This window comes from Lissotriton vulgaris, chromosome 6 (genome assembly GCF_964263255.1).
Source record: "Lissotriton vulgaris chromosome 6, aLisVul1.2, whole genome shotgun sequence".
NCBI classification, from domain to species: domain Eukaryota; kingdom Metazoa; phylum Chordata; class Amphibia; order Caudata; family Salamandridae; genus Lissotriton; species Lissotriton vulgaris.
In genome coordinates, this window is record NC_141694.1 from 1,793,379,469 (window position 1) to 1,793,397,391 (window position 17,923).

At 44.8% G+C, this 17,923-nt stretch overlaps 1 protein-coding gene across 2 annotated transcripts in view; it reads right to left on the reverse strand.

The window, feature by feature from the left end:
- LOC147709500 (uncharacterized) overlaps positions 1-17,923 on the reverse strand; it is a 212,623-nt gene that overhangs the window by 146,424 nt on the left and 48,276 nt on the right. The window contains exon 2 of one of the 2 annotated variants that reach the window (XM_086928057.1): positions 7,002-7,511. In XM_086928057.1, the coding sequence (XP_086784183.1) occupies positions 7,002-7,511 (510 nt within the window). The remainder of the gene's footprint in view (positions 1-7,001; positions 7,512-17,923) is intronic. The other variant, XM_086928058.1, reaches the window with a different exon arrangement.

The window sequence follows — 17,923 nt, forward strand, 5'->3', positions numbered from 1 at the left end:
ATATACTATACTCATTAGGTTTTTTCCTAGCGCATGCGTACTTCGTACGCATTGGCTAGGCAAAACCTAAAAAGGGCTGGATAGGGCATGGCGGGGGTGCCAGGACAAACTGCTGGACGTCTTACTAAGATTCTGGAGGCCGCGGTCAAGGCCAAGGAACAGGACGTGCCTATGGATACGTCTGATGACATGGAATGGGCCCAACGCGCCATGTGCTTTTTTGGAAATGCGAATGTGGCTCTATCCACAGAGCGGAGACGCTCTTTTCTGATGCGGATTGATTCCCAATTGGCAGAGATGGCCACCAACGAACCTGGTTCTATGGCTAACGGCATGCTCTTCGGAGACAAGTACGTCGCCACTTTTTCCGCGCTTGACAAGGCGCAGACTACGATAAAGAAGGGGCTTCACACCGGTGTTTTTGACAGGGCCGGACGTCAGCGAGGCCGAGGGTCCGGCCGAGGTTTTAATCAGACCTCACATGGAGGTGAGCAGCGAGGCAGAGGTTACCAGCGCTCCAACTTCTATCCCTCCCGTAATCGAGGAGGTCGTGGCAGAGGACAGAAAGGAAACTAAAGAGGACAACAGAATAATTCCTATTCAGGTATGAGTTCTTTGTGCAACAGAACACATAGTGGGAGGCAGATTGGCCTTAATTATTCACAAGTGGCGGGGGCTAACAACCGATCCCTGGGTGTTACAAACCGTCCAAGGGTACCACATAGAGTTTTATGCCTCCCCCGCGCAGCGTCAAGCGCCCACGCCACTGCATTTTTCCCTACAAGAACAGAGTTTCATAGACGCAGAGGTGTTGGCTTTGCTCAGAAAGGGAGCAGTAGTGAAGACTTTGCCACACGTTCAGGGCTGTGCGAGCACCGTCTTCGTGGTTCCCAAGAAAGACCAGGGCTTTCGACTGGTTTTAAATCTCAGAGATTTCAACGCATGGGTGGTGTATCGGCACTTCAAAATGGAAGGCATACACCTACTGCGCGACATTCTGTTAGAACAGGATTGGATGGTACGTCTGGACTTGAAAGACGCATACCTGACAGTGCCCATTTTTCCACCGCATCGATGTTTTCTTCAATTTCAGTGGCGCAACAAGTGGTTTGAGTTTGCCGCCATGCTCTTTGGCCTCTCGTCCGCTCCCTGGTGTTTCACCAAACTGATGAAACCAATAGTTCAGTGCTTAAGGGAGAGGGGCGTAAGACTGATCATTTATCTAGACGACATCCTGATTTTGGGATGCTCGCTGGAGATTGTTTTGCTCCATCTATGATGGACGGTTCACCTCCTTCAGGAACTGGGCTTCCTTTTGAATTTGCAGAAGTCCATTCTGACACCTTCACAGGTTATGGAATTCCTGGGGTTCCAGGTCGACTCAGTGAAGGCTCAAATGCTCTTACCGCTCAAGAAGAGGGTGGCGATCAAGAAGGAGTTGAGGAAAGCGCTTGTCTCTCCGACAATTTCCTTGAGGACTTTAGCACGCCTGGTGGGGCTGTTGGCCTCGTCCATCCAGGCGATCTTTCCGGGCTCCTTGCACTACAGAGCTATGCAACGATTGAAGGCATTGCATCTACGCAAGGGTGTGACTTACGCCCAACAGGTTTTGCTGTCGGCGGACGATCGCACGGAGATGAACTGGTGGTTGGAGCATATGGAGGCCTGGAACGGCAGAGCCATCTTTGCTGTCACCCCAGAAGTAGTGATAAGTCGGATGCGAGCCGGTGGGGCTGGGGAGCCCGTTGCGGCTCTGTGGAGACGGGGGGCGCTGGTCCCGCGAAGAATTGAATCTCCACATCAATTGTCTGGAACTCCTGGCCGGTTCTTTTGCGGTGCGGACTCTATCCCCTCAAAAGATCTCTTGTTGCATTCTCCTACGCATGGACAATGTGTCCGCGGTACGGTATATAAATCGCCTCAGAGGCACCAGGTCTCGTCTCCTGGCGGAGATAGCCAAGGACTTTTGGCACTATTGCCTGGACCATCAAATATCGGTGATGGCAGAGTACATTCCGGGATCTGTCAACGTGACAGCGGATTGGAACTCTCTGTATTTGAGGGATGCCAGCGATTGGAGATTGCATCCCAAGATTTTCAGGGCTTTGGACCACTTATGGGGTCCGTGTGTGATAGATCTGTTTGCCTCACGGCTCAACAGACAGTTGCCCCAATTCTTCAATTGCCGTCCGGATCCGTTGGCGATCATCTCGGACGCCTTTCTTCAATCTTGGACGATGGGCATTCTTTATGCATTTCTTCCGTTCATCATGATCCCGAGGGTTCTAGCTCAGATTCGGAGGCAGAAGGCGGAGGTGATTTTGATCTCCCCGTGTTGGAAAACTCAAGCGTGGTTTCCGGTCACGATGAGTCTGGCATGCGCATCACCAGTGCGAATCTCATCGTTTCCAGACCTTCTTACGGACCCAGTGGGCCTTCAACATCCGCTGGTCCTTCTGGATCAGTTGTCTCTCATGGCGGGGAGACTTTCCGGAGACGCTGGCAAGTGCCGGGAGTTTCTCAGGACACTCTTTTTCTTGTCACAGGCATGGGCACCTTCCACCCACAAGCGTTATGAGTCCGCTTGGAGACGTTGGGTTGGTTGGTGTAACGAACGGCAGGGAGATCCTGTGGGATCAGATATCTCTATGATTGCAAATTTCTTGGCAGATTTGGCACAGTCGGGCTTGGCATACAGATCGGTGAATACTTTCCGATCAGCTATTTCGGCGGGACATCCGCACGTGGATGGTAAACCTGTTGGGGAACATCCACTGGTGTGTAAGGTTGTCAGGGGGATCTGGCTGGTGAACCCCCCTCAGCCCAAGTATACTGAACTTTGGGATGTTTCTGTTATCTTGCGTTTTTTATCGGCTTGGCCTGCTAATGAGGGTCTGTCTAGGAAGCAGCTCTCAGCGAAACTTACGATTTTGCTATGTTTGATTTCCTGCAGAAGAGTATCGGACATTCGAGCACTGGATTTGTCAGGTAGAGTATTTACTCCCACGGGAGTTTCCTTTACAATTTCGAAGCGTACTAAGACACACTCAAAATGTATTTCCTATCCTGCTTTTCCTCACCACAGTAAATTGTGTGTAGTAAAGTGTTTAAAGGTATATGAGGATTGTACTAGAGAGTTTAGGAACGATTTTGGTCAATTGTTGATTTCTCTACAGAGGCCTTTCCGCCCAGTCGCCAATGCTACTCTGGCCAGGTGGGTTTCCTGGTTGTTGAGTCTGGCGGGTATTGATTCCTCCAAATTTGGAGCTCATTCTGTTAGAGGGGCTATGGCCTCAAAATCCTTTGGTGCCGGTTCTCGGCTTCAGGACATCATGACTGCGGCTGATTGGTCATCTTAATCTACTTTTAAAACGTTTTATCATAAACCTATTGTGGATGTGGCCTCGGTGGTGGTGGAGAAACTTTAAACTAGCATAATCAGAGCCTCCGTGGACTGACATAGAATGAAAAATTGTCTAGCATACTCGACAAAGAATTTTCAATTCTATTAAGGACACGGAGGCGAGGATTATCCCACCAGGGTTGACAGTGATGCACTTTGTATGTAGATTTGAAGATGTGATGTATTTTACCCACCCGAATGATGTTTATGGCTTGTTGTATTCCTTACTGTTGGAATAGCCATTACGACATGTATTTTCATTTCAGGTGATCAGCACAAGCAGTCCTGAGAAAAGATTTCTGCGGGCTGAGCTGGGTTCCACTGAGGAGGAGAAGTGTTCCCCTTCGGACAAGAGGATGCGATAGTTGCCACGTTGGGCTCTGGTCTTGGTTGGACTGCGGAGGACATCGCAAAGAAAGAGGAAGGTTCCGGTTTTTACAAGGATTGTTATGTGTTGGACTGGACAGTGATTGGTGCAGACTGGTGGAGGGGGTTGTCCTTCCGAGATCATGCCAGTTTAAAGTTTATTGGCTGCTGATATTGTCAGTAAAGATACGAGAAGCATAATCCTCGCCTCCGTGTCCTTAATAGAATTGAAAATTCTTTGTCACGTATGCTAGACAATTTTTCATTACGTTTGCATTTAAAAAAGTAGACAACCCCCCATTGTCCGAGAGGTTAACAATAACAAGGAGACTTTTGTTTTTTCCTCACCTGTTTGCTACTGTGGCCCTTCACCTACTTAATCATCTGATGACGTCACATTCCATTCTAGACCAGGAACAGTCCTGAATTAAACCTCTGCTTTAATTGATGCTGTGCCAAAAAAGCACGCACTTATCTGCATTCACTCGTATTGAAATGCAACTGAGGGAATCCATGCCTTAAAAAGTTCTCGTACACATAGGACTTTGTCTATTGAACAGGATTGTAGATTATTTATTTATCTGACGGGCACACCCTGTTGGCGTGCCTCGGAGAGCTAGAAATGTAATTAAAGGTCTATTTTTCACTCAATCGATGTAGCATATGTGAAGAACAATACTAAGCACTATCTGTGTATTGTATTCTGCACAACTGAAGTTTTAATTGCAATTATAAACATTTTAACATTGGTACGGTCACTACGGGGTCAACAGTACATTAACCTTTCATTATGTTTTAGCCTTAATTATTTAATTTCATTCTGAGCTTGAAAGCTGCCGGAAGGCTAATAAATTATGTGAAGCAGATCAAAACAGCGGAAGCAGTAACGGGCTAAAAGCAGTAATAAAGATAAAAAAGTTCTGACACAGGAGATATGGAAGGCAAGCCTAAGTACATTGAACTTTACCGGTGCAACTGAGCCTTCGGAGAAAAGGAGCTTTTGGCTGCCTGAACGAGAAAGCAGGCTGCAGAGTAGAGCAACACTGGAATGAACCAATAGTAAGCAGGAGGCAGGAATAGAGTGCTTTTATCCATTAGAGCAGGTCTAGCAGCAGCGCATGTGCGCTGTGGTTCGACTTAAAAAGGAAGAGAGCAATACCTCCTTGTATTTAGTGCATTCAAATACACAAATGTGTTTGCAGCATTTAACAGAAATTCAGCATAGTAATTGAAGGACTATTGAAAAAGGAAGGTGTCAAAAAACCTTTTAAGCAATACTCCTATCCAGGAGAAACCCTGGTTTAATGGAAAGTGGTGTGGACATATTTGTCCTTTGGCTAGGCAGCAAGCCTGGCCTTTGGCTGAAAGCTTTTTCATGTATTTTTTTAATTAGACTAAATTAGTTTTAAGTGGATCCACTCGGAAATTAATGGCTGGTAAAGCAGGAAGAGTTTCTGGCATGAACATGCAGAGAGGCAGGTATGATTGGTTGGGGAAGAAAACCCTTAATTTGTGGAATAAGTCTGGGAGAAACCAAACTGTATGGGGCAGGGCCACAGTAATAGAGAGGGAATTTCTGAGTTTTTGGAGCATGAAAAATGTTTGAGTTTCTGGCATGTAAATGAAGTTCTGTAGAATAGTGGAAAAAGGCCTAATGTGAAATCAATGAGTTAAAAGAACTTTTAGCCAAAACGTAAAAACAAGAGAGCAGTTGGTGTAGTGTAAAGTGCTATACACCTTGCATACCTTTTGACTAGGGTTCAAGCCCGACCTATGGATATTCATTTTTAATTTTTTTAATTATTAATAATACTTTGCACAAGTGAACGTGGGTCTATATGAAAGTAAATGATTGACACAGTTTGGGCCATTTTTTTCAATGACAACGCATACAAAAGCATGCCAACTAGTCAGTAGGATACAGTTACACTCTGTAGCATGTGAGACATACCAATCTCCTTCTTCCTCACAACAGTGCTCCCTCACTTCCAGAGAAAAGTCAGCAAATGCTGAGCTTCTATTGTCGCACTCACATCAAACACAGAGAGAGTAAATACAAAAGGTGAAAACATAGACGCGTAGTTATGGAAATAGAGCAAGGATGTAAAAGCACACACGCATACCAATTAGTCTCTGAGTATACATAATATATAGATGTATAATATAGAAATATAGCAGCCAATATTTTGTGCCCATATGGATGTAAACAGAGGTGAAGGACATGATGTTGAGTTGTAAACTCACGTTTCTGATAAGGACACTCCATGCTAAACTAATCCCCCTTTCCTCTGCAGAAGTTACCTTTACAATTAGTTTGTGCAAGTTGAACTGAAAAGTCTCCTAAATCCATACTTACCATGGCTGCTGTCCAATACATCAAATAATTGAAATATTTTAACTACCATATCTGATATGCAAATAATAATTAAAATAACAATATACAAAAATAATAAACATGCACATGTGAGCGTAGCAAAACAACAGAAAACTTGAAACAGAAACATCTCTGACCACGCGAGTAAGTAAAATACCCATGTGGAAAGACATTCTTATTTTTGAGTTATTTGTGGCTGACAAGCGGAATACTTTTTTAGAATGACTGTTGCTCGTCTTCTTCCAACCCTCGAGGCCTCCCACACATGACTAGATCCAACACTGTGTAGACATTATAAGAAGACAGCACAACCCATAAGTTTACTGTAGTCAAACACTCTTGTCCATGCCGTGACCTGCAAATAATCCATGTCACTGAATACCAAATTATTTGCATTGTCACTGCATCTGACCCACCAAATGCTATCGAAAACTTTTCCTATTTATTTCATATTATGCCACATGTTATGTTTTGGAACTGCAGAGGGGGCAGAATAGAATGATAATAATGTGAAGACAATGCATAAACATAGATGTAGTAGGTGAACTATAGGGGAATGCCGTGATTCCCCACACAAACCACCACATGTTTGCTGTTGACTGATAAACGTCAGTGGACATGGTCACAGCAAACACCACATCTGAATTTGGGAGGCATTTGCCTGAAATGATTCAATGCACCCTGCTTTAAACTAGTTTATTTGCCTCTACAACATCAACGATCCCTAAGAGCACTGTTCAAAAGTCGTGGGTGCTCAAAAATATGTAACTAAATCACACGCACACTTTTCCACATCAAACAAAATAAACAGCTCATAATGATATTAAGATGGCATTCCAGATTGTGGTGCAAGCTTACTGTATCTCTGTTGTTCTTCTGTTGGAACCTCTGGTGTTCAGCCGCTTTCTCTTGGAGCTTCTCTAGGGTTCTTTGGTAATCCAGGCTTGATTTCAACTCAATCTCCCGCATAGCTCTCTCATGTGCCAGTTTTTCCTTGAACTCAAATTGCTTTTGACTGTACTCCAGCTTCATTTTAAACGTCTCAAGAAATCTGCAACTGGAGTGGCTGGCGGCTTGACCCGTGGCATCACTGGGTGATGTGGACCATGGCTCAGAGGCTAAGGAGGCTATCTCATCAAGCTCCTCCTCAGCTGGACTGTCTAATTTTTGTTCCAGGTTGCCTTTTTCCTGTGGCCTTCCATCAATGAGCACAGAAGGCATATGCTTGCTGTTAGAGGTCTGTGTTGAGCAGAGATCTGGTTTGAGTTCTCTTACCACCCTCTGGTCCTCATAGTTTTGTTGCTTGAAATGCATCTGGCGTTCCATGCCCCGGGGAATATCCGCCTCGATGCAGCACGCTTTTTTCTGCTTCAGAAAACACAAATGTATATAATGTATATATGATCAGAATATTAATTAGCAACAATACAGCATGTACATTTAATTTCTGCAGCCCACAACTAGAAGTGCGGAAAAGTTTAATGTCTGGAGTTGTGGTAATAGAGAATTAGTGCTTTAAACTTTTTACCACTTCCAAAATCCATAAATTCAAGTTGAGTTCCCAATCTGAAGTGTTTTAACTTGGTTAGTAGTCCTGCTGCCCCAAGTGAATTCAAATTTTTTCAAACAGGAAATTCTATTTGGATCACACTTTGAGAAATGGCATGTTCATATGTCTGACTATCACTATATCTTTTTGTGAGACTGGAACAGAGACAGAGAAATAACATTTCTATGTTTTGCATGTCCCCGAGCTGTTGTTTACACATCTTTATCTGTGTCTATTTATATATACCTCCATATGTTTTGTACACCTGTATTTGGGATATGTGTTTATATTTGCTCTTGATGCATTGTCGTTGTGCACCGCAGAGGTCTAAGTCAAGGCCGCTAGCACTCCTTGGCCTTGTATGCTACGTCTAAAACTACTAAATAATAAATAACAACTCTCAGAAATATTAAGGACCAGAAGTGAACATCGGTGGACTTGGTGGGTGTATAAACCATCATTAATACCTTCGCCTGACATCTATCCTGGCACAATCTACACCAGTGTTAAGAGTATTATCTTAAACATCATATGCAAAGCGATCTACTCCAAAAAGTGCCTAAATCTACTTCATACAAAGGCACATACCTTTGCTGCCAGAGTCACAACCAATGAGAACTTTGCTCTATGTTTAGGGAAATATCTGAAGGAGTTTTTCATACTTGATGCTATCATTGCAGTGGAACCCCAAGAGAAAAGAGTGAGATGTGTATTCAATATTTATTCTAGAGCACAATATAGACTTCTAAGTGTTTCCTGGTAAAGATTAAGAACAGGGCCTGTTTTTAAACTGGAAAACAAAAAGGCATTAGTTCTAACACTGCAAGAACAACCAGGTCTTGACATTTTTTTTTAACTGTAGATAGTTGGATTAGAGCTCATGTGGAAGAAGAGAGCATATCATTTGTTGGGTGACAAAAAAACATAATTTTACGCATTTCTACTGTTTCTCAATTTGAGAAATGCTTATTAGAGACTGGTCTGTAGATCAAAGCCCACTGGAAGGATAAAATAATTCGACTGTAAGCTCAAACATGAACAAATGAAATGACAGGCTCAGGATGAACCAACTAGCAGGCGGGCTCAAATGTGACGCACTGAACAGACAGTGAAAAACATGAACTAATGAATAAGGTACGTGGCTAGTTGAACTGGTAGTGGGCAGGAAGACAATGCATGTTTTTAAGCAGAGGAGAAGAAGCTGCAATTTTATGAGCACTAGGAAGTACCGTAGAAGTTGAGAATGGATAAGGTGAATTCTAGAAAAGGACTTTTCAGTCAGGCTGAAGTAATACGAATGCTCATAATCAAGGGGGGAAATCCTGTGGGCTGTGACAGCTGAGTCCCAGCATACAGAGAGAGGCACCAAAGACATTTGCGTTCACTGCGAACATCAAACCGAAACCCAAGATATCTAACATCTTCTATTGGAACAGTCCTCTAATTCCAGTGGTCATGAACTGGAAACCCACATCAAAAGTAAGCTCTCGCTGCTTCACATTACAATCATCACAGTCTACTCTGAGTTCTATGCAGGCAGTGGCTGTCCACCCAGTTCAGGTCCGCAGCTTCCATGGTTGAAAATATATAGTTGTTCCACCCAAGTCAGCAGCCAGGCAGAGGATGACTAGCGCGTTATTAAAGTATTTGTAAAAGTGAAGGCCCATAAGGCCATGTCAGTGGCTCCTTGCAGAAATTGAAAACAAGAGTCCCCAAAAGTAAAAGAGGGAAGAGAGACTGCTTAGAAACTCAAGTGATCCTTTAGGGATCATTTTTGGAACCAAAAAAGGGCACAGCTTTAACTATATAAGCGACTTTTGTCTGAAAAATAAACCCTGCTGAAAACTATTACATGCATTTAGGTTAAGTTCGGTCTTGGTCAGTCCTTGAACCATTGGGTGCCTATGTCGATTTCTTTATCAAAGAATTCATGCCCGGAACTGCCTGTTACGTAAGGGACAGTATGGCCATGACACACCTGGTCAAACACTGTCCCTTTGACCCCACAAAGAATACACTGTGCACCATGGATGTGGAGTGGCTGTACACAAACATCCCCCAGACAGCGGCTCTACTGGTCATCCAGAAAACACTTGACTCCCGCCCACGCCCACACAAAGTACCAACTCTGTTCATTCTTCAACTCCTTGAGTTATGCCTATCCAGAAACTTTTTTATTTTTGATAATGTCTATTATCAACAGATCAAGGGTATGTCCATGGGGGCGATTTTTGCCCCCAATCTGGCAATCCTCTTTATGGACGCACTTGAAACTGTATCAGTTCTGACAGACGGTAACCCTTTTCTATCAGGGATTGGACTATGGTGCAGTTATTGCAATGATATTTTCCTTATATGGAATCTTGACATCAATGCGCTACACCAGCCTCTTTAGAAAGCCGACGGAGCGCAGTACGCTCCTCAGCTATGACAGCAACCACCCTATGGCACTAAAAGTATCTCTTCCTTATTCCCAATTCTTAAGGATAAGACGTAATTGCTCTTCCAAAACAGAATACTTCAGGGAGGCCAATATTCTAACCAACAAATTAAAAGACCGTGGCTACCCGAGAAGGCTAGTCAAGACCGCGTCCAAAAGGGCATGGTACTGCCCAAGAGAGGCCCTACTGACACCTAAAACACGTGACAAATCAGAAAGGATAGCCTGTGTTACTACCATTTCGCCTGTCTCGAACAAAATCAGAAAATCTATCCTCAAGCACTGGCCCACAATTAATGCAGGCCCCATTAATCTAGAGAGACCACTGTTTGCTTTTCGAAAAAGTAAGAACCTAAAAGACCATCTGGTTAGGGCAGCCCTACTAGCCCCCGCACCAAGATCAACCATTGAATCAAACTGGGGTTTACCACCACTGCTTGGTCATGTGAAATGTGGTGGCTGTAATGTTTGTGATTACACAGTCACAATGGTGTCACTGTTGAAATTAAATCTCTTTCTAACTGTAATACTAAAAATGTTATTTACACAATACTCTGCCCTTGCTCAAAAATTTATGTGGGGCAGACAACTCAGAAAGCCAAGACCTGCATTTGTCAACATAGGAGCCGCATCAGGTGCAGGACCCCTAATGCACCATTGGTCGAGCATTTCTCTGAAGCAAATCATACCGAGGATGACATTAGGTGGACAATCCTAAAACTACCACAAAGGGGTGGCAATCTAGCCCAACTCCTGAACCGTGAGGAACTCAAGAGCATAATCCAATTTGACACCATACAGACCGGTCTGAACAGAAGCGAGGTCTGGACTACCTTGCTGTAGCCGGCTATCCACAGTGAACTTTACACCCCACACTAAACTTGACACCTATGAGGTGGAACTCTTACAACTGACCAGGATCTAATCATGCTTTACCCGTGGCAATTGATTTAGACCGGATGCCAAGATGAACTCGTACTATTACCAACTGTCTAAATGCAACATGTCGAAATTGTTCTTCTTTTGTATATACCCCGCAATTTGATTGACTGTAAATTAAATGTCACTAGGGCACATTAGTCATTTGCGCCAGCTTTTTAATCATTACACGCACCAATGTGCATCACTGCTGAATCACTGTCTGTCTTCTCGGCCGGCTTTCATCACTCTAAGATGGCCGCCACACTCGCGCACTCACTCAATTTTGCCTCACATATCCCACCCCTGGCACGTGATCCGGGCTCGCGGTCACCTGACTATAGCACAACGAAATATAAACATCTTGGCTGCCTGACGGCCAATAGGCAAATTTTGCAGCAAGAGAACAGCAGCGAATCCACGCTCCTTCTCGCCTGCAATCTCTGACATCGTTCATAGCCTCGGTAAGTGATCTGCCATTGTTACGACCGTGGCTCCTCGCTAGCTCCCCATCCATGGGTACTTACTCTTGTTAATAAACCCCCCCTTCTTTACACAGCGTATCCTCCATTTTAAAGACCACCCGCAACGCTGAGTATTATCATACCGGGTTGCCAAACGCCTCACCAAGGAAACACTGTTAATCGCCTATCGCCATGGTATGTTCCCTCCTTTTTAGTACCTATCCGCTGGTTTCACATTAAGCCGTCACCCTGGGCTAATAACCCATTCTTTATCCAACAGCGCAATTCTCTATAAAGCGCACTGTGCCTCCTAACATCGAGTCCCCCTAATCGAGGCTAGCATCGCACGCTCCCACAAGCGTTGCCTATCCTACTCCTCACAGGGAACCCTCCGAGCCGAGGTAAGATATACAATCCCCAAGACGCTGGCAGCGCCGCATCTTTTTCGATCTCTCACCCCACCACCCACACCGCAACGGTAATGCCCACGGCCTCCCGGGTACACCTTTAAATTTAATGTTCACAGCGCCGCGGGTGTAATGCCCTCTCACACTTGCTTGTTGCACTTAAAAAGCTCTCGACTCGAGAATCATCACTGCATGTAATTAGCCCAATCCGCCAGTCGCATGCAATCGCCGGTTGCCCAGCCATCAACCGTGATATTACTGAGCGCCCTTTTCTCGACATAAGACAAAAGAGCTGACACTACCCGCACTATCACGAAGTGCCAGCCGAACAACCATCAGTTGTTACTGCTAAAACCTCTGTCACTCGTTCACACGCCGTCTACGCGGTAAAACACCAATTGGTAAATAGTGTGTTGTTCACTGCGATTCCGATTCATGTAATATGTACAAACCCTGTAAAATGCTAACTTCTCAAACCTTGTTTTTTTAAAAATCTTACTGTTTTTTCCTCCCCTGTTTTCCCCTCAACAGGCGTATTATTATTTATACCAGGCAAAATAACGCTGTTTAGTCCTGATGATGATCCCTTTGTAATAAGAGCACGGGATCGAAACGTCGACTCTTTTAAGTAGACATACATTCAACCATTGTTTATTATTTTGTATGTACTACTCTGGCAAACACTTCTAACACTGATTTAAAAAGTGTCCAGACTGCTCACTTTCTTTGCCTGTAAAAATCCCTTTCTCTTACTGTACTATCTCTTTCCTCCCACTGTGTTTCCTTCACTAGTACGGTACAGGACTGTGCCCTACTTTAAGAATTGTTGCTTTTGTATTCAGTCTTAATAATTTTTTATTCCATTTAAAAATAAATTCCTTGTCCGGGTGGACATGGAAAAATATATAGTAGCCTATTGTGGTCTATATGTCATTTGCTTATATTTCTGAAAGTGCTTAGGACCTTTGTTTCCTTAAAGTGATGAGGAAAGTGCTCATTAGTTTGGGTGAGAATCCTCTATGATTTGGCACACACTCCTTCCGTATTGGGGCAGCAACGGAGGCTTCGAGATTGGGGTGGTCTTGGTCAGACATACGTAGGATTGGGAGATAGAAATCCAAATGTTGTGAAAAATATGTTAGGAAATAATTTCCAGTGTATCACTTGTTCCCCTATCAATGTTTGTTTTTCTACCTAGGTCAGATTCCAGGGTTTGTAAGTTTGAAAAAGACAACATGGATAGTAGGACACTCCTTCGTAAAGTGGGCTTCTGTTTACGCTGAGCAACAGATTTGTGGGAGATCACTTGGACTTACAAGTGTTAGCCATGAGGTGGTATGGAAAGGAAAAGGGGGTCTCTGATGTGTTTATGGGGGGGGGCCGCCAGATCTGCTCGTCATTCACCTGGGTGAGAATGATCTTGTCGACTTATCAGTTAATAAAACTGGATCTGGCTGCCATCAAGTCTAACTGGGAGGGCACTACAGTGTTCTGGACTGAATTCATAACACAGCTGCACTGGAGAGGAGCAAGAAACCACGCAGCTTTGGAAAAGGCGAAACAAAAGCTTAATAGAGCCATGATACTTTTCCTGCAGGGACATTGAAGTCAAGGTTCTATCTCACTCGAACATACAAAGCACTGAGCGGCATCTTTTTCGTGAGGATGGGGTGCATTTGTCACAAATGGGGCAAGCGTACAATTTACTGGAATTAAGGGACTTGATTGTACAAATATGGAAAGAGAATATATGATGCTCTAACAGAACGTCATCATTTTCTCCTTGGTGGGGCAGGAAAACTCTTTTCGGTTTTCCTGGATGGCGGAATTTTCTGGGGGGTGGGCAGCCTTGAACGGGATTGTCCATCCTCCAAGGGGGGAGGTGGGGTACACAGTCATGTGGAAAGGAAATGAGAATAATAGGGATCTCTCAAAAGGAGCCCGTTTTTCTGGGTTTGCTTGGGGTCAACATTGGGGGTTTTGTATTTGTAGATAGGCTGGGCGCGAGCCGGTCTCCCCCTGGGTTGTTTCGCACAATGGAGCGGCCACCAGGTGCAAAGATAGGGGCAATTAGGGAGGCAGTAGGCTCGCAGGGGGAAGGTTATTTATAGAGGGCTGGCGGGGAAGGAAAGTCACTTTGCCCGAGGGAGGCGGGAGGAAGGGATTTCAGTTTGTCCCACCCATCCTTTCCCTTTTTTCATATGTTACAATTTTGTCAAGTGTTAATTTTTCTTAGCCTTGGCTACTGCCAGAGGTGTCATAATTTTTGTGCCACGATAAGACAGGTTTTTTCTTTTAGCCATATAGAACTGGTAGGCAGAATTTTCTGGGGGGTTGGGCAGCCTTGAGCGGGATTGTCCATCCTCCAAGGGGGGAGGTGGGGTACAGAGTCACATGGAAAGGAAATGAGAATGAGGGGGATCTCTCAACAGGAGTCAGTTCTTCTGGGTTTGCTTCGGGTCAACATTGGGGATTATGTTTTTTGTAGATAGGTTAAGATAAGCTTGGGGAATTGCTTTATCATATAATGGGAAAATGTGTTTTGAGAAAATATAATTTGCACCTGTTGTAATAAAGTGGCCTTTTTTGCTAAGTAAAGAAGTTGTGGATCGTGAGTTATTGTGCGATTCACATTGTGCGTTTGTTATGTAGAGCACTTTTGTTAATAACTTGACCTCTTAGGGCTTCTTGTTGCCGAGGGTGGGTCAGAGGTTTGATGGTATACCAATGGAGGGTCATACATGAGCGCTTTGGGACAACCAGCCATAACGTGAGTGCATACAGTAGGGATACGGCGGATATGATGGATTTCCCCATTGCTCAGTGTTTTAAAGGGGGAAGTCTACCGTCTAGACTCGCATGATGCAATTTATGGGGCCGTCTCTGTGACATCTCTCAGTTGCGATTCAGGTCTTAAGACCCTCTAATTAACCTATGTCTGCTTCTTTCATACTGTCGTTTTTGCAGATCTTCACAGACTTCTAATGAACAACGTCATTTGTGCTATATCCTAGACACTGGAATAAAAGCCTTGACTTCATTTCGGGCCTGCAGTGTTCGACGTACTGATTTTCGCAGAGGCACAATGTGGTGCGTCAAGTCCTTAATTAAACAGACGTTAAAATAACACAACCGAGAGTGGGAGGAGGGTGGGAGTTAGGACGCTGCTTCCCAGAGTGCTGTAATATCAAGCACAGCCATAAATACTTCGGCAATGGTTCCTCATCGCCATTGATCTAATTAAGTCCAGTAGTGCCAGCTACCTTTCCAGAATACGGAGAACAAACAAATCCATGAAGCCGACGAGCCCACTTAAAATGCATGCAGCCACGCATAGCCCATAACCCTCAGAGGGACAATGAACAATTTGCAAAAGAAACTAGCAATAGACTACAAGCCCTTACCAAACTTGATACCCCAGATTGACTTAAACTGGGCAATGCTGAATCTGTGGTACCTTTTGCCATGATCTCAATTGGCCATTTTTGGGGGGACACTATGCATAACAGGAGTGCAATAGAAACGAAGATTCAAACCACAGTTACCCCGCATGTGCATCATATGCTTGATCCAACGCTAGGTAAAGTCAACCTGATAGCTGGATATCCATCTCTGGGAAGCATAAATGAAGACCAAAATACCTAAATTATTTCGAGAAATGTTGCTGGATTAAGGCCCAAATTAAATTACCCGGAATGCTGCAAGATGGTGGATAGTAGCCACATCTGCATGTTCCAAAAAACCTGGGCAACTGAGCCAATCCATAGGGTGGGGTTTGTCACATTTAGTGTTGAATCTAGACCCTCACCCTCAGGTAGGCCCTCTGAAGGCGTGTTCATCTGGATCAAGACTAGCTTGGCATGCAAAATAGTCTTGAAATAGGCTCACAGGACATAGTGGGAATAGATTTGGCACCCTCTAAAGGGATTTTTATTATAAGACTAATAAACTTATATAACCGTTTTAGTAGTCATCATAAGGCATAAAACAGAATAGCAACACTATTCAGCTTTGTGGATTGCTCAAGAAAACATTACTATCTCCTAGTGGCTGGGGATTTTAATACAACATACAAACCTATACGTTTTGTTCAGGAAATAACACAGGAGGAAGACTTAGCTAGAGGAACCAAATGATTACAGACACTGCCAATTAAAAGATGCACAAAGGTTGGCCAACAAGTCCTGTCATTCACACTTACCTACGGAGTGTGCGCTTGTAATCGGTAGACACCCTCCGATCTTGAAGAAAATATTACCTTTAAAAGGGGAAATGCTAAGAGCAGGATTGATTTTATCATAGTGGACCAAGACCTCTGGCCTAATGTGAACGCACTGGTTCTGAGGTTGGTTGGTGTCCCAATCCTAACCTCGTTGAATAATTAATTGTCTGCCCCTGTTGTTACTACCAAAACCAACACAAGAATTAAATGGCCCAAGTGGTCGCTGATGAGAAGTCGCTTTCTGGTATTTATATTGAGGTGGCACAAACACTCACAGCTTTGGGGAATTCTAACCTAAATAATGTAAGCATCATGGCTAGTTTTTCTCTTAATAAGCAGATTAAAGTGCTACTTCAATAGACAATGTAAAACAAATATAAGTAGATGTAATGCTGCACTCTGGTATAATGAGGAATGTAGACAAGCTAGAACTTAGTGCAGAGGTAACAAGCATTGGCATAGCCAATAGGTCTCGCCTTTGGGACCTTACAAGTGTTTAGTTATCCAGCACAATATCCTTGGTGCAACAACATCAACTGTTGCATGGCTAAACATGTATAAGATCCCAAAGCAGAGACCTATTGGCAATGCCAATGCTGATTTTTGGATTGCTTTCAGCCCTGTTTTGGAGCCGCTGTTAATCTAGCTATACATTGCAGAGTAAGGTTGAAGACTGCACGATGAACACAACAGTAAAAAATATAAACAATAGCAATTCGGAGCAATACTACCCCCTCCCTCAGGGCCCCAGTCGTTCTAGTGCCCCACTGGTAATTAAACTAGTCTTTATCTCCAATAACATTACATTATGGACGTTTTTGGAATTAGTTTCAGTTATGTTTTGGGGCAACTGGTAATCCAGCTATACATTGCACAATAAGGTTGAAAACTAGACTATAAACGCAACAGTAAGAAATAAGGAATTGGGGGGAGGAGCCAAGCTCGACAACGAGATGGCCGCACGTTAGCTCGGCTCCGCCGCCCTACCTGCCTACAATCTATTATCCTGTCGATTATCCTGCCCAAAACGGACAACAACTTAAATGCAGAGCTTTGCAGTAACTTACCATCCATCCCGGTGTGTTCGGTGTTCAGTGGATCCACAGCGGTGCCCTCCCGGAAAGTGCGGCCTCCCTGGGGTTGAGACCGGGGCCTCCCCCTTAGTGAGTTGCCGGCGAGACAGTGTCGGCGGCAGCCTCGGGTGGAGGTCTGGGGCCGGCCGGAAGATGCCGATGTGCGAAGAGCCCGGAGGCAAATAAACGCGCCTGGGACACTCGTCCGGTGCTCCAGAGGTGGTGTGCGGCAAGTTGTGGGTTGGGGACGCCGTGTCTGGTGGCTCCCCCCTTTGTTGCCGTCCGGCCGTACCGGGCTCCTTCACTTGGTGGCGAAGAGGAATCTTGGTGGAGCGGTGTCACCGGCGGGTCCCCCTCCCTGGTGACCACTATTTCAGCGCTGTGGGTACTGCTCGTGCGTTTGAGGGGGGTCCCGCCGGGGTTCTGCTGTAGAGCTCACCCCTGGAGACTAATCCAGAGAGACGGCGTAATTGTCGCAAAATGGCGACTGCTGCCATGTTCCGTGCAGGGTCCCGGGATGCCGATTTCTTGCCCTTGCACTCCGCTTGGGCCTGTACTGGTGAGCTCGAGCCCACGGTGGGCGACGTCCTGCAAGCTTTGAGGTCCTGGAGGTCGTCCTTGGTCCGGGATTCTTGTGTGCAGAGGGATGTAATGGCCGCCATTCCTCCCGGGCCAGCTTTTGAGAACGCGGATGGGTCCGGTGCGGT